Raw genomic sequence first — 25413 nt, 5'->3', positions numbered from 1 at the left:
GTGATGGAGACAGACGTGTCCCATCAACAACGCAATTGTTTAAAGAAACTTGGCCACGATTTTTGGTGTTTTGCTGACAGCAGCCGCCACGCATGAAACTCGCGGTACAGGATCCGTTAACATAAGCGGACTTTGGTCTGGTAATTGTTGGTGCTGATAACCAATCTTACACTGTCCACAGTTCTCTAACATGGAGGATCGTTAGTACCACCACGGCGTAGTGCGCAAATCTGGCAGCTAGTCAGACAGGAACCGAAGGAACTTTTATCTATTAATTCCGCCCCACTGACCTGCAACGGTGCCACAACGACCATCGTGGTTATATACAACTGGGAGTATAAGGAAAATGCAAAAATAAGGACTGTTCCTCTTTAAATAACTGAAAGGTCAAATACCCTTTGAAATTTGTTAAATGACATAGAAATGTGTCCCTACCTGATTCTCTCTCTCTCTCGTACAGCGCTTAGTCGCCATGAATATGCCTCTGAACAGCGATGGAACGGTCATGTTTAATGCTACTCTCTTTGCTCTGGTTCGGACCTCTCTATGCATTAAAACTGATGGTAATTATGTCCTCTTGTGCTGACCCTGACCCGCGCACACACACGTTATACACTACGGCCTACTGACCAGGCGATGCTTCAGGACGGTCCTGGAGACTGCTGCAGAGACTGCACATTACCCTGCTGCTGTAACCCGTAGCAACCAGTCACATGTGTGCTTTCGTTTTCTAAAAGTGCTAGACAGAACCCAAGCTCGTTGCTATGGGTAACAGCGCCTCAGCTGAACACTAGTTATCACATTCACGTCCCAACACCTCAGACAAGCAGTTGGCTGGTTGGACTAATAATAATCGGGTTATGTGCGGCCTGCTTTAGTCTTCTTGTGTTTGGGAGGATACACTCCATAACACTGTACCTCAGAGCTTACACTCCGCCATCAGCCACGTTGTGTGGAGCTGTGATATCCTATGGGCAATGTGTACTTATTACCTTCATGTAATGTTCATTACTGCAGCTGATTGTCCTTCTAAAGACTCCCCATATCTGATAGTACCCCGCCTCTCCGACATACCCGTATCTACTTGTGTGAGTCTCTGCGCACTCTCTCTGTCTCTCTAACTAATCGGCCCCTTCCCGTCTGTTTACTCCGAACACCCAGGTAATCTGGAACAGGCCAATGAAGAGCTCAGGGCCATTATTAAAAAGATCTGGAAAAGAACCAGTATGAAACTCCTGGACCAAGTGGTGCCCCCTGCTGGCGGTGAGTGGGGTAGTCCTGGCTAATGTTGGGCAGGTCTGTAGGCTCAGGGGGCTGGCTAGGTTGACAGGGGGTCTGGCTCCGTCACTAAGTTCACCTCAGTCTCTCTTGTGCATACGGAATAAACCTGCCAGGCAGACAAATAAAATCCCTTTCTGTCAAAGTTGTCGGATGTGACACATTAAAACCATCTTTTCTTTTGTTCCGTCTGCAAAACAAATGATTATAGGACTCCCAAACATTTGCTGCACCTAATAACACGTTCACAGATTTATATGGGTGTCCTTAATATCATGCAGTAAGTCCCGGAATCCGCTGGCACTTTATAAATAAACGGTAACATATAAAAACCCGACATCCTGTTCCTCAACGGCGGCCCCATTTTTCCACCAAAGGGGACACGAAGTAAATTCATTTCATTATGGTTACAGATGGGTCCTCAATCACCTAACGTCTTTGCTTTAAACGTCACAAGATTCTTTGGCACGACTTCACGCAGTATGGCGTCATTCTCGCAGTGCAGCCGTATAGCAACTGAAGCGCCGTGTACTGGGGATTAAGGATTTGTGCTTTTATCGCAATTTGCACCAATACCGTGTGGCGGATGCTTGGCGCGGCTCAGTCATATCTCCACCCAGCCTTTTTTCTCAAATTACCGTCTTTGTCGCACAGCTATAGCCTGCAAATTCCAAAAGCGATGTAAAATGTACACGTACTTATGGCGTTTGTTTCATTAACTGCGTGAAAAAGACGCAAATTCCGCATGGTGCGGCTTAGTGGCATTTTTCTTGGCACGCCAAATAACCCTTTTTAAGGCCAGTGGTATGCGGTGACATCTGTCTGGTGCTTTACTGAGCGATGACATTGCACAATAACTATTATCTCGCCAACATCTTCCTTATGTGCCCCCATTGCACTGACATCTGCAGCCGAGACCCAGCCTTTGTTCTTAAAGGAAAACTAATAGGTAAATGGCTGAATCCCCTACACACGCGCACATCGTCCTCCCGTCACACACTGATCACATAGCAGGGTGTGCGGAGCACAGTGTGGGGGGTGTTCTGTGTTCCCGCCTGATGTAACAGGAGCAGCACAGGAGAACGCATTAGGATGTGCAGGAGACGGGCATGTGAGGACCTGACCCGTTGTGTATTTCACCCATTGCCGGAAATCTCTGTTATCTTCTCTCACCCCAGATGACGAGGTGACCGTGGGAAAGTTTTATGCCACCTTCCTGATTCAGGAATATTTTCGGAAATTCAAGAAGCGCAAAGAGCAGGGGCTGGTAGGAAAACCTTCCCAGCGCAACGCCATCTCCCTGCAGGTACCGGTCATTACACCTTCTGTCCTGTAGCAAATGATGTGTAAGTAGTATATGTCTTTTACATGGGGACAATCACTCCTTCCTGCCCTCCAGAACCAGGAGACCTTTTGCCCGTTTGCAGCACGCAGGGTGGGGTGCCCATGCACACGTGGCGCGAGAATTAACTTGTGCCGCAAAATGTGTGTTCTGCAGCAACATCCATGTATACTGTATATGGCTGCACAATTGTACACATTGCCCAGATGTATGTGGTTCCCCCTCAGGCCGGGCCCTGCACCTGCTGCACGTTAGTGATGTACCTGTATTGGGTAATGAATGATAATAGAGGTGTGTGGGAGATGAGGGGTCTCTCTGCCCCCCGGCACATTGCCCAGATGTATGTGGTTCCCCCTCAGGCCGGGCCCTGCAACTGCTGCACGTTAGTGATGTACCTGTATTGGGTAATGAATGATAATAGAGGTGTGTGATAGCTGAGGGGTCTCTCTGCCCCCCGGCACATTGCCCAGATGTATGTGGTTCCCCCTCAGGCCGGGCCCTGCACCTGCTGCACGTTAGTGATGTACCTGTATTGGGTAATGAATGATAATAGAGGTGTGTGATAGCTGAGGGGTCTCTCTGCCCCCGGCACATTGCCCAGATGTATGTGGTTCCCCCTCAGGCCGGGCCCTGCACCTGCTGCACGTTAGTGATGTACCTGTATTGGGTAATGAATGATAATAGAGGTGTGTGATAGCTGAGGGGTCTCTCTGCCCCCCGGCACATTGCCCAGATGTTTGTGGTTCCTCCTCAGGCCGGGCCCTGCACCTGCTGCACGTTAGTGATGTACCTGTATTGGGTAATGAATGATAATAGAGGTGTGTGATAGCTGAGGGGTCTCTCTGCCCCACGGCACATTGCCCAGATGTTTGCGGTTCCCACTCAGGCCGGGCCCTGCACCTGCTGCACGTTAGTGATGTACCTGTATTGGGTAATGAATGATAATAGAGGTGTGTGATTGCTGAGGGGTCTCTCTGCCCCCCGGCACATTGCCGAGATGTATGTGGTTCCCCCTCAGGCCGGGCCCTGCACCTGCTGCACGTTAGTGATGTACCTGTATTGAGTAATGAAAGATAATAGAGGTGTGTGATAGCTGAGGGCTCTCTCTGCCCCGGCACATTGCCCAGATGTATATGGTTCCCCCTCAGGCCGGGCCCTGCACCTGCTGCACGTTAGTGATGTACCTGTATTGTGTAATGAATGATAATAGAGGTGTGTGATAGCTGAGGGGTCTCTCTGCCCCCCGGCACATTGCCCAGATGTATGTGGTTCCCCCTCAGGCCGGGCCCTGCACCTGCTGCACGTTAGTGATGTACCTGTATTGTGTAATGAATGATAATAGAGGTGTGTGATAGCTGAGGGGTCTCTCTGCCCCCCGGCACTTTGCCCAGATGTATGTGGTTTCCCCTCAGGCCGGGCCATGCACCTGCTGCACGTTAGTGATGTACCTGTATTGGGTAATGAATGATAATAGAGGTGTGTGATAGCTGAGGGGTCTTTCTGCCCCCTGGCACATTGCCCAGATGTTTGTGGTTCCCCCTCAGGCCGGGCCCTGCACCTGCTGCACGTTAGTGATGTACCTGTATTGGGTAATGAATGATAATGGAGGTGTGTGATAGCTGAGGGGTCTCTCTGCCCCCCGGCACATTGCCCAGATGTTTATGGTTCCCCCTCAGGCCGGGCCCTGCACCTGCTGCACGTTAGTGATGTACCTGTATTGGGTAATGAATGATAATAGAGGTGTGTGATAGCTGAGGGGTCTCTCTGCCCCGGCACATTGCCCAGATGTATGTGGTTCCCCCTCAGGCCGGGCCCTGCACCTGCTGCACGTTAGTGATGCACCTGTATTGGGTAATGAATGATAATGGAGGTGTGTGATAGCTGAGGGGTCTCTCTGCCCCCCGGCATTTTACCCAGATGTTTGTGGTTCCCCCTCAGGCCGGGCCATGCACCTGCTGCACGTTAGTGATGTACCTGTATTGGGTAATGAATGATAATAGAGGTGTGTGATAGCTGAGGGGTCTCTCTGCCCCGGCACATTGCCCAGATGTATGTGGTTCCCCCTCAGGCCGGGCCCTGCACCTGCTGCACGTTAGTGATGTACCTGTATTGGGTAATGAATGATAATGGAGGTGTGTGATAGCTGAGGGGTCTCTCTGCCCCCCGGCACATTGCCCAGATGTATGTGGTTCCCCTCAGGCCGGGCCCTGCACCTGGTGCACGTTAGTGATGTACCTGTATTGGGTAATGAAAGATAATGGAGGTGTGTGATAGCTGAGAGGTCTTTCTGCCCCCCGGCACATTGCCCAGATGTATGTGGTTCCCCCTCAGGCCGGGCCCTGCACCTGCTGCACATTAGTGATGTACCTGTATTGGGTAATGATAGATAATAGAGGTGTGTGATAGCTGAGGGGTCTCTCTGCCCCACGGCACATTGCCCAGATGTTTGCGGTTCCCCCTCAGGCCGGGCCCTGCACCTGCTGCACGTTAGTGATGTACCTGTATTGGGTAATGAATGATAATAGAGGTGTGTGATTGCTGACGGGTCTCTCTGCCCCTCGGAACATTACCCAGATGTATGTGGTTCCCCCTCAGGCCGGGCCCTGCACCTGCTGCACGTTAGTGATGTACCTGTATTGGGAAATGAATGATAATAGAGGTGTGTGGGAGATGAGGGGTCTCTCTGCCCCCCGGCACATTACCCAGATGTTTGTGGTTCCCCCTCAGGCCGGGCCCTGCACCTGCTGCACGTTAGTGATGTACCTGTATTGGGTAATGAATGATAATAGAGGTGTGTGATAGCTGAGGGGTCTCTCTGCCCCCCGGCACATTGCCCAGATGTATGTGGTTCCCCCTCAGGCCGGGCCCTGCACCTGCTGCACGTTAGTGATGTACCTGTATTAGGTAATGAATGATAATAGAGGTGTATGGGAGCTGAGGGGTCTCTCTGCCCCCCGGCACATTGCCGAGATGTATGTGGTTCCCCCTCAGGCCGGGCCCTGCACCTGCTGCACGTTAGTGATGTACCTGTATTGTGTAATGAATGATAATAGAGGTGTGTGATAGCTGAGGGGTCTCTCTGCCCCCCGGCACATTGCCCAGATGTATGTGGTTCCCCCTCAGGCCGGGCCCTGCACCTGCTGCACGTTAGTGATGTACCTGTATTGAGTAATGAAAGATAATAGAGGTGTGTGATAGCTGAGGGCTCTCTCTGCTCCGGCACATTACCCAGATGTATGTGGTTCCCCCTCAGGCCGGGCCCTGCACCTGCTGCACGTTAGTGATGTACCTTTATTGTGTAATGAATGATAATAGAGGTGTGTGATAGCTGAGGGGTCTCTCTGCCCCCCGGCACATTGCCCAGATGTATGTGGTTCCCCCTCAGGCCGGGCCCTGCACCTGCTGCACGTTAGTGATGTACCTGTATTGGGTAATGAGTGATAATAGAGGTGTGTGATAGCTGAGGGGTCTCTCTGCCCCGGCACATTGCCCAGATGTATGTGGTTCCCCCTCAGGCCGGGCCCTGCACCTGCTGCACGTTAGTGATGTACCTGTATTGGGTAATGAATGATAATGGAGGTGTGTGATAGCTGAGGGGTCTCTCTGCCCCCCGGCACATTGCCCAGATGTATGTGGTTCCCCCTCAGGCCGGGCCCTGCACCTGGTGCACGTTAGTGATGTACCTGTATTGGGTAATGAATGATAATGGAGGTGTGTGATAGCTGAGGGGTCTCTCTGCCCCCCGGCACATTGCCCAGATGTATGTGGTTCCCCCTCAGGCCGGGCCCTGCACCTGGTGCACGTTAGTGATGTACCTGTATTGGGTAATGAATGATAATGGAGGTGTGTGATAGCTGAGGGGTCTCTCTGCCCCGGCACATTACCCAGATGTTTGTGGTTTCCCCCTCAGGCCGGGCCCTGCACCTGCTGCACGTTAGTGATGTACCTGTATTGTGTAATGAATGATAATAGAGGTGTGTGATAGCTGAGGGGTCTTTCTGCCCCCCGGCACATTGCCCAGATGTATGTGGTTCCCCCTCAGGCCGGGCCCTGCACCTGCTGCACATTAGTGATGTACCTGTATTGGGTAATGATAGATAATAGAGGTGTGTGATAGCTGAGGGGTCTCTCTGCCCCAGCACATTACCCAGATGTATGTGGTTCCCCCTCAGGCCGGGCCCTGCACCTGCTGCACGTTAGTGATGTACCTGTATTGTGTAATGAATGATAATAGAGGTGTGTGATAGCTGAGGGGTCTCTCTGCCCCCCGGCACATTGCCCAGATGTATGTGGTTCCCCCTCAGGCCGGGCCCTGCACCTGCTGCACGTTAGTGATGTACCTGTATTGTGTAATGAATGATAATAGAGGTGTGTGATAGCTGAGGGGTCTCTCTGCCCCCCGGCACATTACCCAGATGTATGTGGTTCCCCCTCAGGCCGGGCCCTGCACCTGCTGCACGTTAGTGATGTACCTGTATTGGGTAATGAATGATAATGGAGGTGTGTGATAGCTGAGGGGTCTCTCTGCCCCCCGGGACATTGCCCAGATGTTTGTGGTTCCCCTTCAGGCCGGGCCCTGCACCTGCTGCACGTTAGTGATGTACCTGTATTGGGTAATGAATGATAATAGAGGTGTGTGATAGCTGAGGGGTCTCTCTGCCCCCCGGCACATTGCCCAGATGTATGTGGTTCCCCCTCAGGCCGGGCCCTGCACCTGCTGCACGTTAGTGATGTACCTGTATTGTGTAATGAATGATAATAGAGGTGTGTGATAGCTGAGGGGTCTCTCTGCCCCCCGGCACATTGCCCAGATGTATGTGGTTCCCCCTCAGGCTGGGCCCTGCACCTGCTGCACGTTAGTGATGTACCTGTATTGGGTAATGAATGATAATAGAGGTGTGTGATAGCTGAGGGGTCTCTCTGCCCCCCGGCACATTGCCCAGATGTATGTGGTTCCCCCTCAGGCCGGGCCCTGCACCTGCTGCACGTTAGTGATGTACCTGTATTGGGTAATGAATGATAATAGAGGTGTGTGATAGCTGAGGGGTCTCTCTGCCCCGGCACATTGCCCAGATGTATGTGGTTCCCCCTCAGGCCTGGCCCTGCACCTGCTGCACGTTAGTGATGTACCTGTATTGGGTAATGAATGATAATAGAGGTGTGTGATAGCTGAGGGGTCTCTCTGCCCCCCGGCACATTGCCCAGATATATGTGGTTCCCCCTCAGGCCGGGCCCTGCACCTGCTGCACGTTAGTGATGTACCTGTATTGGGTAATGAATGATAATAGAGGTGTGTGATAGCTGAGGGGTCTCTCTGCCCCCCGGCACATTGCCCAGATGTATGTGGTTTCCCCTCAGGCCGGGCCATGCACCTGCTGCACGTTAGTGATGTACCTGTATTGGGTAATGAATGATAATGGAGGTGTGTGATAGCTGAGGGGTCTCTCTGCCCCCCGGCACATTGCCCAGATGTTTGTGGTTCCCCCTCAGGCCAGGCTCTGCACCTGCTGCACGTTAGTGATATACCTGTATTATGTAATGAATGATAATAGAGGTGTGTGATAGCTGAGGGGTCTCTCTGCCCCCCCGGCACATTGCCCAGATGTATGTGGTTCCCCCTAAGGCCGGGCCCTGCACCTGCTGCACGTTAGTTATGTACCTGTATTGGTAATGAATGATAATAGAGGTGTGTGATAGCTGAGGGGTCTCTCTGCCCCCCGGCACATTGCCCAGATGTTTGTGGTTCCCCCTCAAGCCGGGCCCTGCTCCTGCTGCACGTTAGTGATGTACCTGTATTGGTAATGAATGATAATAGAGGTGTGTGATAGCTGAGGGGTCTCTCTGCCCCCCGGCACATTGCCCAGATGTATGTGGTTTCCCCTCAGGCCGGGCCCTGCACCTGCTGCACGTTAGTGATGTACCTGTATTGTGTAATGAATGATAATAGAGGTGTGTGATAGCTGAGGGGTCTCTCTGCCCCCCGGCACATTGCCCAGATGTATGTGGTTCCCCCTCAGGCCGGGCCCTGCACCTGCTGCACGTTAGTGATGTACCTGTATTGGGTAATGAATGATAATAGAGTTGTGTGATAGCTGAGGGGTCTCTCTGCCCCCCGGCACATTGCCCAGATGTATGTGGTTCCCCCTCAGGCCGGGCCCTGCACCTGCTGCACGTTAGTGATGTACCTGTATTGGGTAATGAATGATAATGGAGGTGTGTGATAGCTGAGGGGTCTCTCTGCCCCGGCACATTACCCAGATGTTTGTGGTTTCCCCCCTCAGGCCGGGCCCTGCACCTGCTGCACGTTAGTGATGTACCTGTATTGGGTAATGAATGATAATAGAGGTGTGTGATAGCTGAGGTGTGTCTCTGCCCCCCGGCACATTGCCCAGATGTATGTGGTTCCCCCTCAGGCCGGGCCCTGCACCTGCTGCACGTTAGTGATGTACCTGTATTGGGTAATGAATGATAATAGAGGTGTGTGATAGCTGAGGGGTCTCTCTGCCCCCCGGCACATTGCCCCGATGTATGTGGTTCCCCCTCAGGCCGGGCCCTGAACCTGCTGCACATTAGTGATGTACCTGTATTGTTTAATGAATGATAATAGAGGTGTGTGATAGCTGAGGGGTCTCTCTGCCCCACGGCACATTGCCCAGATGTATGTGGTTCCCCCTCAGGCCGGGCCCTGCACCTGCTGCACGTTAGTGATGTACCTGTATTGTGTAATGAATGATAATAGAGGTGTGTGATAGCTGAGGGGTCTCTCTGCCCCCCGGCACATTACCCAGATGTATGTGGTTCCCCCTCAGGCCGGGCCCTGCACCTGCTGCACGTTAGTGATGTACCTGTATTGTTTAATGAATGATAATAGAGGTGTGTGATAGCTGAGGGGTCTCTCTGCCCCCCGGCACATTGCCCAGATGTATGTGGTTCCCCCTCAGGCCGGGCCCTGCACCTGCTGCACGTTAGTGATGTACCTGTATTGTGTAATGAATGATAATAGAGGTGTGTGATAGCTGAGGGGTCTCTCTGCCCCCCGGCACATTACCCAGATGTATGTGGTTCCCCCTCAGGCCGGGCCCTGCACCTGCTGCACGTTAGTGATGTACCTGTATTGGGTAATGAATGATAATGGAGGTGTGTGATAGCTGAGGGGTCTCTCTGCCCCCCGGCACATTGCCCAGATGTTTGTGGTTCCCCCTCAGGCCGGGCCCTGCACCTGCTGCACGTTAGTGATGTACCTGTATTGGGTAATGAATGATAATAGAGGTGTGTGATAGCTGAGGGGTCTCTCTGCCCCCCGGCACATTGCCCAGTTGTATGTGGTTCCCCCTCAGGCCGGGCCCTGCACCTGCTGCACGTTAGTGATGTACCTGTATTGTGTAATGAATGATAATAGAGGTGTGTGATAGCTGAGGGGTCTCTCTGCCCCCCGGCACATTGCCCTGATGTATGTGGTTCCCCCTCAGGCCGGGCCCTGCACCTGCTGCACGTTAGTGATGTACCTGTATTGTGTAATGAATGATAATAGAGGTGTGTGATAGCTGAGGGGTCTCTCTGCCCTCCGGCACATTGCCCAGATGTATGTGGTTCCCCCTCAGGCCGGGCCCTGCACCTGCTGCACGTTAGTGATGTACCTGTATTGGGTAATGAATGATAATAGAGGTGTGTGATAGCTGAGGGGTCTCTCTGCCCTCCGGCACATTGCCCAGATGTTTGTGGTTCCCCCTCAGGCCGGGCCCTACACCTGCTGCACGTTAGTGATGTACCTGTATTGGGTAATGAATGATAATAGAGGTGTGTGATAGCTGAGGGGTCTCTCTGCCCCCCGGCACATTACCCAGATGTATGTGGTTCCCCCTCAGGCCGGGCCCTGCACCTACTGCACGTTAGTGATGTATCTGTATTGTGTAATGAATGATAATAGAGGTGTGTGATAGCTGAGGGGTCTCTCTGCCCCGGCACATTACCCAGATGTATGTGGTTTCCCCTCAGGCCGGGCCCTGCACCTGCTGCACGTTAGTGTACCTGTATTGTGTAATGAATGATAATAGAGGTGTGTGATAGCTGAGGGGTCTCTCTGCCCCCCGGCACATTGCCCAGATGTATGTGGTTCCCCCTCAGGCCGGGCCCTGCACCTGCTGCACGTTAGTGATGTACCTGTATTGGGTAATGAATGATAATAGAGGTGTGTGATAGCTGAGGGTCTCTCTGCCCCCCGGCACATTGCCCAGATGTATGTGGTTTCCCCTCAGGCCGGGCCATGCTCCTGCTGCACGTTAGTGATGTACCTGTATTGGGTAATGAATGATAATAGAGGTGTGTGATAGCTGAGGGGTCTTTCTGCCCCCTGGCACATTGCCCAGATGTTTGTGGTTCCCCCTCAGGCCGGGCCCTGCACCTGCTGCACGTTAGTGATGTACCTGTATTGGGTAATGAATGATAATGGAGGTGTGTGATAGCTGAGGGGTCTCTCTGCCCCCCGGCACATTGCCCAGATGTTTGTGGTTCCCCCTCAGGCCGGGCCCTGCACCTGCTGCACGTTAGTGATGTACCTGTATTGGGTAATGAATGATAATAGAGGTGTGTGATAGCTGAGGGGTCTCTCTGCCCCGGCACATTGCCCAGATGTATGTGGTTCCCCCTCAGGCCGGGCCCTGCACCTGCTGCACGTTAGTGATGCACCTGTATTGGGTAATGAATGATAATGGAGGTGTGTGATAGCTGAGGGGTCTCTCTGCCCCCCGGCACTTTACCCAGATGTATGTGGTTCCCCCTCAGGCCGGGCCCTGCACCTGCTGCACGTTAGTGATGTACCTGTATTGGGTAATGAATGATAATAGAGGTGTGTGATAGCTGAGGGGTCTCTCTGCCCCCTTGCACATTGCCCAGATGTATGTGGTTCCCCCTCAGGCCGGGCCCTGCTCCTGCTGCACGTTAGTGATGTCCCTGTATTGGGTAATGAATGATAATAGAGGTGTGTGATAGCTGAGGGGTCTCTCTGCCCCCGGCACATTGCCCAGATGTATGTGGTTCCCCCTCAGGCCTGGCCCTGCACCTGCTGCACGTTAGTGATGTACCTGTATTGGGTAATGAATGATAATAGAGGTGTGTGATAGCTGAGGGGTCTCTCTGCCCCGGCACATTGCCCAGATGTTTGTGGTTCCCCCTCAGGCCGGGCCCTGCACCTGCTGCACGTTAGTGATGTACCTGTATTGTGTAATGAATGATAATAGAGGTGTGTGATAGCTGAGGGGTCTCTCTGCCCCCTGGCACATTGCCCAGATGTATGTGGTTCCCCCTAAGGCCGCGCCCTGCACCTGCTGCACGTTAGTGATGTACCTGTATTGGGTAATGAATGATAATAGAGGTGTGTGATAGCTGAGGGGTCTCTCTGCCCCGGCACATTACCCAGATGTATGTGGTTCCCCCTCAGGCCGGGCCCTGCACCTGCTGCACGTTAGTGATGTACCTGTATTGGGTAATGAATGATAATAGAGGTGTGTGATAGCTGAGGGGTGTCTCTGCCCCCCGGCACATTGCCCAGATCTATGTGGTTCCCCCTCAGGCCGGGCGCTGCACCTGCTGCACGTTAGTGATGTACCTGTATTGGGTAATGAATGATAATAGAGGTGTGTGATAGCTGAGGGGTCTCTCTGCCCCCCGGGACATTGCCCAGATGTTTGTGGTTCCCCCGCAGGCCGGGCCCTGCACCTGCTGCACGTTAGTGATGTACCTGTATTGGGTAATGAATGATAATAGAGGTGTGTGGGAGATGATGGGTCTCTCTGCCCCCCGGCACATTACCCAGATATTTGTGGTTCCCCCTCAGGCCGGGCTGCGGACTCTGCATGACATTGGGCCTGAGATCCGCAGAGCTATATCCGGGGATCTGACCGCAGAGGAGGAGCTGGACAAGGCCATGAAGGAAGCAGTGTCTGCAGCGTCCGAGGATGACATATTCAGGGTGTGTAGGCAATGCGGGCTCTGACGGCATTGGGGTATTGGGGCATGAGGCATGGAATGGGCTGCAGGTTACACTCACACAACACATCATGCACTGTAAGACTGTCAGGTACACATTGCTTCACACCAAAAGTTGCATTTTCTCTTACAACTTTAACTTCACAGGTTCTGACTTCCTTGTAAGAGAAAAAGAGTGGTACTCCCAGGCATAGGTGTCCGGCTGTTCCGAACGTCTGCCTGCGACCCCTATTCTGCCTTTAATGATAGATATATTTTCTGTGTATTGTCCACTGCTGGCATTTCCATCAGTATCCGCATTATGGGCCTGATTCAGACCCGCTCGCGAGCGCTGAGCGCTTGCAAGCGGGTCGATGGTGGCCCAGTGCGCATGCGTACGACGGAGCTGGCTCCGTCGTGCGCATGCGCGAGACCCGGATAGCGACGGCCAAGCCGTCGCTCCGGGTCTCGTACCAAAGGAGGCGTGCTGTCGATATTCAGTGACAGCATGCTCCCTTTGGTGGGCGGGACGGGGGCGTGGCTGTCCAGACGGAGGCGTTCCCATGGGAACGCCTACCGTCTGGGGCCGGCCCAACTCAGTGGGAGTGCTTTTGGCTCTGTTAGAGCCAAAAGCACTCTTGGGCTTGCTGCAACGAGATCCTACCGCAAGGGTCTCGTCGCAAGCCCGATGGTCGCGATGGTCTTGACCATCGCGACCATCATCATGGCCGCTCGCATAAGCTGTGGGTGGTGCAACAATAAAAAAAAAAAAAAAACGCCCTGATTCAGAGCGGGCGCTCGTTGAGAGTGTCCGGCTCTGAATCAGGCCCTGTATTCCCTCATGTGTTATTACCATGATACTGTAATATCCTCTTCCCGTACTGTTATATTTCTGTATCCTCCCGCTGTTTTGTTGCGTTGTTGTGATCTGCGTATGACCTGTCCTACGTCTCTATGTACAATCCCGCGGGGTTAGGCGTACTGGTACAGCTAGTTATATATCGTTATCGCTGAGTTTTTACGCACAGTGCTCACCACTGGTCTCTGTCTCTCTGTTTCTCCAGAGGGCAGGCGGCTTGTTTGGGAACCACGTCAGCTACTACCAGAGCGAGGTGCGAAGTGCTTTCCCCCAAACCTTCACCACTCAGCGGCCTCTTCACATCAACAAGACCTCTGGTGGGCCGGGTGACCTAGATTCTCCTTCCCATGAGAAGCTGGTGGACTCTACCTTTACCCCCAGCAGCTACTCTTCCTCTGGGTCCAATGCCAACATCAATAATGCCAACAACACGGGCCTGGCACGTCTTCCCGCTCTGCTCACTTACCAGAGCACCGTCAGCACCGTAGAAGGACAGAGCCGTCAAGTGCGCCCTCATGGATCCTGGAAACTCAACTCCAAGAGGTAAGACATAGCTGAGCTTAAATATTCATTCCCTGGAGACATGTCGGCCTAACCCGCATGCTCCATAGCTGAGGTGAACTGGGTGTTGCAGACCGCAGGCATCGGAAAATCGCTGGTGCATATCCACTGTGTGTATGTAGCGGGTGAGTCTCCTCTCCCCACACGTGACTCTGTCTTTCTGTTTCTTTTACCGCTGGCCCAGGATATGTCACTGCGAGGCCTGGGGACGGTAGGTTCCACACCCTTAGATACGTTACTTCCATCGGGCGGATATTTCTGCGGGGAATAAGTAACTTGTCATAGATCTGACTGCTAGGCCACTAAGGTTGCCTTCTTTCCTCTCCTCAGCTCAGTGTCCAGGGACAGCCGTCTGCCGATCATCTGCCGGGAGGAGGCATCGCAGGATGAGACATATGATGCCAGCGAGGACGTGGAGTACAGCAGCGAGCCCAGCCTCCTCTGCTCTGACGTGTGAGCGCCAATACCCAGAATCTATAGTACTGTACATAACACTGCTGAAGCCACCCCACAGGGAACTAGGACGAATCAGGAGAATGCTGAGCGTGATACAATTGTATCCCATTATAATTACACATTATGGAGCCAGCCAGACAGTGACTGCTCTGCAAAGGGGTAACTTCCTGTCTGCAAAGTAACTGTCGCCAACCATGACATACCTAGTCACTAATACACAGCCACACACATGCAGGCATACGTACACACACACATGCATACCATACACCAGCCATATTCTCCACAGATTACTTTGCCAGCTTGTGTCCCACACACGGTACCATGTGCCAATACATAAACTAGTTTGTGCCAAAGACATTATTCTGCACCAGACCTGCTCAGCCATGTGTAATATTCCAGCCCGTGCCCACACACACATTATGCTAGCCTTGTGACTCCACCCATGACACATCATCCTGTGCCCCTCACATTACTGTACCAGCCTGTGCCCCACTCACTTAACATATGCCATAAGCATACCATCCTGTGCCCAAGTTATATTATTCTTGTGGCGCTCTAGTCCCAGCAGATTGTGCATTAAACACTATACCCCCACCCCCCCCACCATGTGAGTCCCCTAATGTTGATATGCAGGTTTCCACCTCACCGTCACGTTCCCTAATAGTTCGCACATCTTGCCACAGCAGGGAAAGGTCACATTGAACTTTCCCAATTTTATCCGAAATACATTTCTCGCTACCAGCTATTGCCTTTAAAACTTGTTGTAAAGTGACCATAGGTGGGGCCTCAGTGTCAGAGCTCGGCAAACTATACACGGCGTTTCGGACAGGGTGGGCATCCTGCACCCGAGGGGCATGTGAGGTAGAGTGACAGGCAAATGTCTCTCATTTGGTTGCTGCTGCAGCAGCTTGTCCAGACTTCCCCATGCTGGACGTAGTGCAGTCCCTCAGGGAGTATTGCAGCCCAAAACTAATCCACAAGCAGGGAGAAGTCTGGAGAGGAAAGTAAAGATGGCCACCAGGTCAAATTAGCCACGCCCACCTGCAGGCACTGGCAGGAGAGGGAGTATATAATGGAGAAGAGGGCAAATATATATGAGGGCACCAAAATCTTTTAAGTGCTTAGGGCCTCTAAAGGTCTTAATCCGACCCCCTTTATGCCCCGTTATTTATCTCAGGGTTTCCTCCGGAACGGTGGAGTCTGACTTATGCCTTATCATGGGCCTGATTCTGAGTCTCACACGATGGTCACGTAGTTAACTGATGTTATAAGTACTGCGCATACATTCCGATTGTTACCACACGGAAGAGCCATTGAGACGAATTTCCACAGGTGCAAGGTGCTGCTTCCACCTCTGAATCAGTGTCACCTGTTTTCTCTTATTTCTCCAAAGTATCATAGAGGAATCCACTGGTCATTCGCTTTCCGCTGTGATTGGTTACCAGATCTGTAACAACGAGCCAGATCATTCAGTGGTGCATCTGATTGGTTGTGAGCTATCTACAACCAACCTCTTCTGGCCACTCATAGTGAAAAGCAATAGATCAGTATTTCCGGCAGTCAGTTATGCACCTAGTAGCCCCCAGGAGGCGGCCAATAAGCACTAGGAGCTTGGGCCTGTCACCTCCATAGTCAGTGACTTGCAGGAATAATGTAATAGATACATCTCACACACTACACGTTTTCCACAGGTTTTCTGACCAAGACGAGGAGAGCCGACAGTTGACTCCATCAGAGGGAGAAGTGGAGAGAGGGCTGTGTCCGTCTCCCAAGAAAAGCTTCCTGCGCTCTGCCTCATTAGGTAACCTGCACGCCATTTTTGTTAACCTGTATAACTCCTTTTAGACTATAGGGGGCACCGGTGACACATCGGTACTTCACATTCAGAGCATCTGGATATTCTTCTCACCACTTTTTGCAGGGAGGAGGGCGTCATTCCATTTGGAGTGCCTGAGGAGGTACCGAAACCAAGGTGGGGACACATCGCCCAAAACAGTGCTGCCGCAAATCCATCTGGTGCACCATCAGGTACCTAACCCCAGATTCACAGTAGGTTCAAAAATGTTCTCTTCCTATTTGCAACCTCCTTTTATTGGGAAACTGCAGCCATTTTTAAAATTCTCTGACCCCTCCACCTCCAGCTAGTAGAATTGTAACGGTTCCGTGCCCCGGATTCTCGCCTCTGCTGATATCGACGAGATTATAACATAACAGCCATTAAAGGTGAAATGGAAACTGCTCAATGTATGGTTGTCTGAGGGAAGCTGGTAGGAGGCGCCATAGTAGTAGTTATCACATCATCTCCTTAGTATATAAAGAAAAGTGCACACGTGACAAACCAACCGGATCTGGCATTGGCTTCTCAGAATCCAGTTAATCAAAGTTTCAGAATGAAGCAGAAGATCAGCTAGCATGCTGGATAGGTCGGTGTGATAGTTCTATATGCCTCTTATGTACCTACAGACCCCTCAACATGCACCTTGTATGCCATCAGATTCCTCCATATGGCCCTTATATGCTATAACACTTCCCCACATGCCCCAAAAGCCATCAGACCCCTCTATATGCCCCTTATATGTCATCAGATCCATCCACTTGCCTCCTTTATGCCATCAGACCCCTCCACATGCCCCTTGTATGCCATCACACTTCTTCATATGCCCATTATGCCATCAAACCCCTCCTTATGCCCCTTGTATGCCATCTGATCCCTCCAAATGCCCATTATAGGCCATCATACCCCTCTAGATGTTCTTTATAATCCATATATACCCCATCAGAATCCCCCTTTTTACATTTGAAGCTGGAGCCCATGCAGAGAGGTGGAACTGCACACTTTTCTCCTCTGCCCATCACTAGTGCGGAGCACTGACTTCAACAGTCTTGACCACCCAATGTTGTGCAGAGGAAGAGACAGCTCCTCCCCTCAGCCAGAATGTTGCCGACCCCCTGATATATACACCATGCCTTAACCAACAACATTGTTACACAGTAAACCAATTCAAAATCTTCTATTTGGCAATCTGTTCCCTCTCCTCTATCTCCAGGCATTAGCGGTGGCCGGCCTCAGCCCACTACTGCGAAGGAGTCACTCGCCCACAGCATTCTCCCGCCTCTGCTCCACGCCGCCTGCCACACCCTGCTCCCGAGGGTGGGCGCAACATACTGTACCTGCACTGAGACTACATGGGGACCCGAGGTCCAAAGACAACTTAAACAACAGCTTCCCCTCTGTGCACTGCAGCGACTGCAGTCTCGGGCGAGACCGTCCAGCCTCCCTCACAGTTCCCTGCCACACGCCGGATCAGACGCGGCAGCACCACGGCAGTGCAAGCAGTTTAGTGGAAGCGGTGAGAAGAGTGAGAATTACTGTACTGCACAAATGTTAGGTGTGAGAGTGTACCAGTGTGAGTAGTATAGGTAGGAGTAGGGTAGGTGTGAGGGTGTACCAGTGTGAGTAGTATAGGTAGGAGTATGGTAGGTGTGAGGGTGTACCAGTGTGAGTAGTATATGTAGGAGTAGGGTAGGTGTGAGGGTGTACCAGTGTGAGTAGTAAAGGTAGGTGTGAGGGTTTACCAGTGTGAGTCGTATAGGTGGGAGTAGGGTAGGTGTAAGGGTGTACCAGTATAGTATAGGTAGGAGTAGGGTAGGTGTGAGGGTTTACCAGTGTGAGTAGTGTAGGTGGGAGTAGGGTAGGTGTGAGGGTGTACCAGTATAGTATAAGTGGGAGTAGGGGAGGTGTGAGGGTGTACCAGTGTGAGTAGTAAAGGTAGGTGTGAGGGTTTACCAGTGTGAGTCGTATAGGTGGGAGTAGGGTAGGTGTGAGGGTGTACCAGTGGGAGTAGTATAGGTGGGAGTAGGGGAGGTGTGAGGGTGTACCAGTGTGAGTCGTATAGGTGGGAGTAGGGGAGGTGTGAGGGTGTACCAGTGTGAGTCGTACAGGTGGGAGTATGGTAGGTGTGAGGGTGTACCAGTATAGTATAGGTAGGAGTTGGGTAGGTGTGAGGGTGTACCAGTATAGTATAGGTAGGAGTAGGGTAGGTGTGAGGGTGTACCAGTGTGAGTAGTGTAGGTGGGAGTAGGGGAGGTGTGAGGGTGTACCAGTGTAGATTAGGTAGGAGTAGGGTAGGTGTGAGGGTGTACCAGTATAGATTAGGTAGAAGTAGGGTAGGTGTGAGGGTGTACCAGTATAGATTAGGTAGGAGTAGGGTAGGTGTGAGGGTGTACCAGTGTGAGTAGTGTAGGTGGGAGTAGGGTAGGTGTGAGGGTGTACCAGTATAGATTAGGTAGGAGTAGGGTAGGTGTGAGGGTGTACCAGTATAGATTAGGTAGGAGTAGGGTAGGTGTGAGGGTGTACCAGTATAGTATAGGTGGGAGTAGGGTAGGTGTGAGGGTGTACCAGTATAGTATAGGTGGGAGTAGGGTAGGTGTTAAGTCAGGATCACAGCAGGATGTAGGATTTGGGAAACAAAGGAGAGGAGGTACTATCAACAGAGAGGGAAGAGGAGACCTCGTCTGGGGAAAGACGATGGGGGAGGAAAGAGGAGACCTTGTCTGGGGAAAGACGATGGGGGAGGGAAGAGGAGACCTTGTCTGGGGAAAGACGATGGGGCAGATTTACTAAATGGAGTTTTTTTTAAAGCTTTGACTGGCAAGTGGAATCAATGCTAAGCAAAGCTAGTTTAATGATTCCTGTTGTCAGTTTAAAACTATCAATCAAAGGTGCTGATGATCGCCAGCTTTGAGAAACCGACATTTAGTAAAAATACCCGGTGATTAAAGATTGGAAATATTGGGCTATAGAAAGTGTTGTGACATCCAGGAGGAGATGGCCCAGCAGACAGGGGGTGACGCAAGAGAGATCGCTTAGTGGTGGTATCTGACCTGGTAAGCTCAGTGAGATAAGAGGGATAAGAGGAGGCCAAAGACAGATCCCTGAGTGACCCAAATATGAAAGGGAGGTGGAGTTGAGGTGGAGCTGGGTGTAGATACAGAAAGATGGGCTGGACAAGTAGTAGGTGACACAGGTTAGAGCTGAGTCACGGAGCCCGGGGGAGTTGTTTACAGGGGGAGGGGGTCGTCAATTATGTAAAATAATGCTGCGAGGTCATTGAGTACAAGAACAGAGAATTGGCCTTTGGATTTGACTGTGAGGAGTTGGTCGGTGACCTTGGTGAGGGCAGTTTAAGTGGAATGAAGAAACTGAAGCTGGACTGGAGAGGGAGTGGGTGGGCAGGAGCTTGGAAGCGTAAGGAATGAGAGATAGGGAAGTCATTAGAGAAAGAGGAGGGGTCAAGGGAGGGTCTTTTAAGAATGAGGGAGACTAGGGCATGTTTGAAGGGTTAGGGTGACCAGGTGGGATCAGGCTTCAGGAGGTTGTAAGATGAAACAATGACTGTATATTGGTGAAAGACGGTTTTAGAGAAGATGAGAAGTGGATTTAGGTGTCGCTGTGTGAATGTGGATGGGTTAGGTGCAGGTTAGGGAGGTCAGGCAGAGTGGGATGGGGCAGAATCTGTAGAAGACAATGTTATAAGAAGGTCCACCATAGTGGATGGGATATGATCCAGTTTGCAGAGAGTATTTATTCTGGGCCTGCAGTCCAGACAGCGCTGACAGTAACATGAAATAAGTTTAATGATATGTCATCCTGAATTAGATTATCATACTCACAATATCTCTTTTCTCTCGGTATATTCCATTCTGGTTCTGCCCACTTCCATACCCTGAAGGTTCTGATCTCGGAAGGTTTGGCGCAGTTCGCTCAGGACCCCTGTTTCCTGCAGGTTGCAACGCACGAGCTGGCGGACGCCTGTGACATGACGATAGAGGAGATGGAGTCCGCAGCTGACAGCTTCTTGATTGGCAATCCCAGCCCGAACGGGAAGCTCTCACCTTTCTCCAAACGCAGGGACCAGGGGCTGGACTGCGCAGGGGGTGGGTCGGAGGAGCCGGGACACTCACCGGGCTGCCCGATCAGCGAAGGCGAGCAGGAGGACAGTCGAATATACGTGAGCAGCCTGTAGCCGGCACCCTCCTGGACGGACGAGAGCCGCAGTTATGCCAGTTTGTCAGAAGGGTGGATGTTTCGGAGGAGACTTTGGGCTCCTGATTTCAGTTACTTTATTTTTTTTTGGTGTTCCTAATGAGTTTGTTTCAGAAGTGCCTCACTGTTCTCGTAACCTGGAGTGACCAGAACAGCGTTCCTCATTACTTTTAGTTTGGGGCGGGAGGGGGGGGGGCATCTGGAGCTGACTCTCTGCGTTTTGGGATCAGAGAACCCGCTGGAACCCCTTGGAGGGTCTCCTGGCATCCTGGAAAAGATCCTTCAAATCAAGAAATGTAAAGATGAGGATGTGTCCTGGGGAGAAGCCTTGCTGGCGTTACTGATAACCACTGTATTCTTCCTTGCACTGACTGTCTTTGTTCCTAAAGGGGAATATCACCCTGGCGTAAATCAGTTAAAGCAATTAACCTCCCCAACCAACACACATTTTCTTTCCATATAACGCCATTTATAAATCCATAGGTCCTGTTGCATCATCCAGCTTGGTCTCTGCTGCAGACTGTACGTCTACGAGGTCAGCCTCCCTGTGACTATGGTTCTCATGGTGCAGTTGTCATGTCCCCGCTATAGTTCCTTAAGGTGTTGTGATTGGCTGTCCCCATTGGATGATGCAGCAGGAATTATTTATTTTATTAACATTATGTTTTGGATGGGGTGTTAAATGCTTTAGGTAAACATTTATTGAGGATTGACATCCGCTGGAGATGTCCTCTTGGCTTGGTATTTGCTTAGTATACGAGGGCAAAAACAGACCAGTCTATCGGTACGTCCCTGTTAGTGCTATTGAGTTAACAACTGATCTATCTATTTTTTTACGTGTCACCCATGCACATCCTGGAATACTAAAGCAGACAGCGCCACCTGTACGCTGTCATGAGGTACTGCATCCTATTGGTAATAGCCCTCAACGTTTCATGAATAAGATTCAACTTGAAATTTCTCAGCTCCGTATATTTTTGTTTTTATCTTTTTACTACTGATCCTTGAGGATCGAGTGTTGTGCCGATCTTTAGCAATCTGCCACCCATGTATTTTTTTTTTCACACCTTGTTTATTTAGGTAGGTCTGAGAGGTGGAGTACGTCAGGATTATAGACACTGCCGTTGGAATAGCTGCTAAATGGGGTATACGGATGTTACAGACATTGTATCACAGGGCAGATATTGCTTGTTCATTCCTAACTCTCCTCACTCCATTCCCATCTCATCTCTAAGCACTGTGGTAGCGTTGAGGCCTGACGGCGGCAACTCCATACCGGGCTGAAACTATTAGGCTGCAATAGGGCAAAATTGGACTTTACCCAACTCTCCTGATCAGAGGAGGAGCTTACACAAGTGGGTGTGGTTTGGGGGCTGGGTGGGGCTTGGTTGGATAGGAGGTGGGGCTTATGATGTCCCAGTATAGCATGTACACATGTTGGAAGGTATGATACCATTCCCAGTACTATGAATGTCCCATATACAGCTTGAAATTCTGTTATATTCTCAAAAGCTTTCCAAAGGATTTGTTGCATGTTCCTTAATGAGGGCGTTAGTGACGGTGCTCAGTGAACCTGCTTTGCCGCCTGTTTCATTCCATATGTCTAAAAGCCTAGAAACAATTCTCTATGACAAGAGCCAAGTCCTTAATTACACAGCGCACCTGAACGCGCCCTGGAACCCGCTGTGGTTTTGCACCGATGCATCTAGATGACCCAGCACACACTTCCACCTGCTCCGCCCACATTCTGGTCTCTGGGCGTGGCTCTGCAAACTCCGAGCGAGCCTGGGTGTGCGCGAGGCTGTGTACATCTTTGTCCATGTTTAGCAGGGAACGCGCTCTGTCCGCAAACCTCCTCCCATCAGCCAGTGCTTCTCCGCAAACCAATGCATTGCATTGGTACACTGGCGCCTGGTAAGAGAGTCCGCCGGCTCCGGTGTCAATATCGCGAGGACCGGGAGCAGCTGCACACAGGTTTCCTGATCCAGATATTGGGCCGAATTCAATTAGCCGCGAAAAGTGTTGTCTGGAGAAATTCGCCTGTTTTGCCGCAATGTTTTCTCCATACACCTCCCTGCTTTTCTCCCTATTCAATTGTAATACAGGCGAAAGCGCGGATAGGCGAATGATTTACAAAGCGAAACTAGTGAAAAGGACATATTTTGGGGGGGAAATCAGTCTGTACCCCATAAAAAGCTTCAGTGACCCTGGGTTTCTATATAGAATAATACTAGTAACCATAATAAAAGTATTTAGTGAACTTATTTTGAGGCAAAGGGCTGTTATATACATATTTTGCATATGTGTGGAGAAATTATAGAAAGCCATGTTTTTTTTCTGAAAAATAAGTCCCGTAGTTACATTTGGGGTACCTGAAAGTGGCTACTAGTATATTCTGATGTCTCTAAAATGAAGATTTAAAAAAAAACATAAAAATACACCGGCTGCAGTCTTGTGCAATCCCAAAAACACCTGTCCCAACCTTATAGCCCCCCAAAATACTAGGCCCCCCACTTTTTACCCATTTTCAAACACTTTTTTCATCTTCGCCCCAAATATTAAGATATTTTATTAAAAAAATTTTGACTAATTAGTCATTAGGGGGGTGTCCAAAGGGTTCTCAACCAAGTCCCCAAATTTGTACCCCAAAAAATAGGGATTGTGCACTTCTTTGCTTCCGCCTTTTGCTGGAGATACTTTTTCGCCTGTTTTTGCCTATTGAGTTTTCGCCTAGGCGAAAACTCCGGGGAATTGAATACGGAGATACTGTGCAAACAGGCGAAAACTCCGGGGAATTGAATACGGAGATACTGTGCAAACAAGTGAAAACTCCGGGGAATTGAATACAGAGATACTGTGCAAACAGGCGAAAACTCCGGAGAATTGAATATGGAGATACTGTGCAAACAGGCGAAAACTCCGGGGAATTGAATACGGAGATACTGTGCAAACAGGTGAAAACTCCGGGGAATTGAATACAGAGATACTGTGCAAACAGGCGAAAACTCCGGGGAATTGAATACGGAGATACTGTGCAAACAGGTGAAAACTCCGGGGAATTGAATATAGAGATACTGTGCAAACAGGTGAAAACTCCGGGGAATTTAATACGGAGATACTGTGCAAACAGGCGAAAACTCCGGGGAATTGAATACGGAGATACTGTGCAAACAGGCGAAAACTCCGGGGAATTGAATACAGAGATACTGTGCAAACAGGCGAAAACTCCGGGGAATTGAATACGGAGATACTGTGCAAACAGGTGAAAACTCCGGGGAATTGAATACGGAGATACTGTGCAAACAGGCGAAAACTCCGGGGAATTGAATACGGAGATACTGTGCAAACAGGCGAAAACTCCTGGGAATTGAATACGGAGATACTGTGCAAACAAGTGAAAACTCCGGGGAATTGAATATGGAGATACTGTGCAAACAGGCGAAAACTCCGGGGAATTGAATACAGAGATACTGTGCAAACAAGTGAAAACTCCGGGGAATTGAATACAGAGATACTGTGCAAACAGGCGAAAACACCGGGGAATTGAATATGGAGATACTGTGCAAACAGGCGAAAACTTTTTTCTCCAAACGGCCCTTTTTGCGGCTAATTGAATTCGGCCCATTGTTACAGAAATAATAGGAATTATTTATGAGCTCCCTGTGAGTTTCCTGTAGTCTGCATCCTTATGTACAGTACAATAAGCATCTGTGCTGCTGGGCTCATTGTCTGTGTAATGACATATAGTACATATAGTACAGAGCCCTCACACATATCTGTATAACCCCCTAGGCAGGGCGGTTTCCTGGCTATACGATGTTCCTTAATGCCCCCTCTCCCCGCAGGAGCAGCTGGCAGCATGATTGTATTAGTACATTTTCAGAATGAATTGGAAGCCCCTCTTACTGTACAATATATACCTTCATTTCCTCTTAAAATACAATTTCCTTTCTAGATGTGCAAAATGAGCAGAAATTCACATAGAAATAGGGACAGGAAATCCCCAGAATCTTCACTTATCCCGGCTTTTGGAACACTAAGTTATTTATTCCTCCATTTCCCTATGTACGTAATTCAGGTCAGAACATAGAACAATAATAATAATAAAACCTTGCGATCCTCACGCCCTGCCTGGTCCTCTTACAGCCTGAGCAATGCGGTCACAGACATTGGGAGACCTCGCTGCACAGACTCTCGGGGGCCAGAGACGAAATGTGCCCCTCACCCCTCCGGGTCATACCGTGGCCTGACACACCCCTGATCTGGCCTTAGATAGCAGGTTTCCCCTTATTACAACGATAGGAAACCAGTGGGACGATCCAGTCACTGAGGCGCTATCCATTACCTATTTATAGGAGAGGGGAGGAGAGGGGCTCTACAGCATAGTGATGTGTTAGTGAGGTGTTTGTTACATTCCCCCCAATTAAAAACAATGGTAAGCAGAGGAGCCCGTTTAGCCTTTTAAACACACTAACTTAATCATAGATGTTGGCATTTCTCGTACAATGATGCAGAATATCAGAATATATATTAATATGACTGATCTTTGTTACATGTTGCATACACACTATGGAGAAAACCAACATTAATGATATCGCACGTACATGCAGAGTACATATATATATATATATATATATATATAGGGATATCCAGTAAGATGGCTTCCATGGTAGGGGGGAGAGGCAGTATTTATGGGATATCATGTCGTCAGCCGAGCCAAACAACTAATAGAATACATGTAAACAATGCACAACAGATTGGTAACATCACTGAGGCATGAGGCTCAAGGTGCCTTAATTGTTGTCGCTAATCCCCAATGACTTGCTAAATTGAAAATTAAACCTCTGTTTGTAGGTGTTGAAACCACCTTGGCAGAAAGTGCACACACTGGGATAAACGGGGAGTGGG

The 25413-nt window shown here is 50.5% G+C and overlaps 1 protein-coding gene across 1 annotated transcript in view; it reads left to right on the top strand.

The window, feature by feature from the left end:
* LOC148436295 (voltage-dependent L-type calcium channel subunit alpha-1C-like) overlaps positions 1-20656 on the top strand; it is a 138015-nt gene extending 117359 nt beyond the window's left edge. The window contains exons 17-27 of the mRNA XM_088465078.1: positions 461-563; positions 1162-1263; positions 2457-2584; positions 12453-12587; positions 13648-13985; positions 14188-14214; positions 14334-14456; positions 16151-16260; positions 16381-16487; positions 17507-17809; positions 20192-20656. Of these exons, the coding sequence (XP_088321204.1) occupies positions 461-563; positions 1162-1263; positions 2457-2584; positions 12453-12587; positions 13648-13985; positions 14188-14214; positions 14334-14456; positions 16151-16260; positions 16381-16487; positions 17507-17809; positions 20192-20485 (1770 nt within the window). The 3' untranslated portion in view covers positions 20486-20656. The remainder of the gene's footprint in view (positions 1-460; positions 564-1161; positions 1264-2456; positions 2585-12452; positions 12588-13647; positions 13986-14187; positions 14215-14333; positions 14457-16150; positions 16261-16380; positions 16488-17506; positions 17810-20191) is intronic.
* The last annotated feature ends 4757 nt before the right edge of the window (positions 20657-25413 follow it).

This window comes from Taudactylus pleione, unplaced genomic scaffold, assembly GCF_031769625.1.
Source record: "Taudactylus pleione unplaced genomic scaffold, aTauple2 ptg001842l, whole genome shotgun sequence".
Lineage (NCBI taxonomy): Eukaryota > Metazoa > Chordata > Amphibia > Anura > Myobatrachidae > Taudactylus > Taudactylus pleione.
Note: the sequence above shows the minus strand (reverse complement) of the source record. Positions and strands in the feature narration are given on the sequence as shown.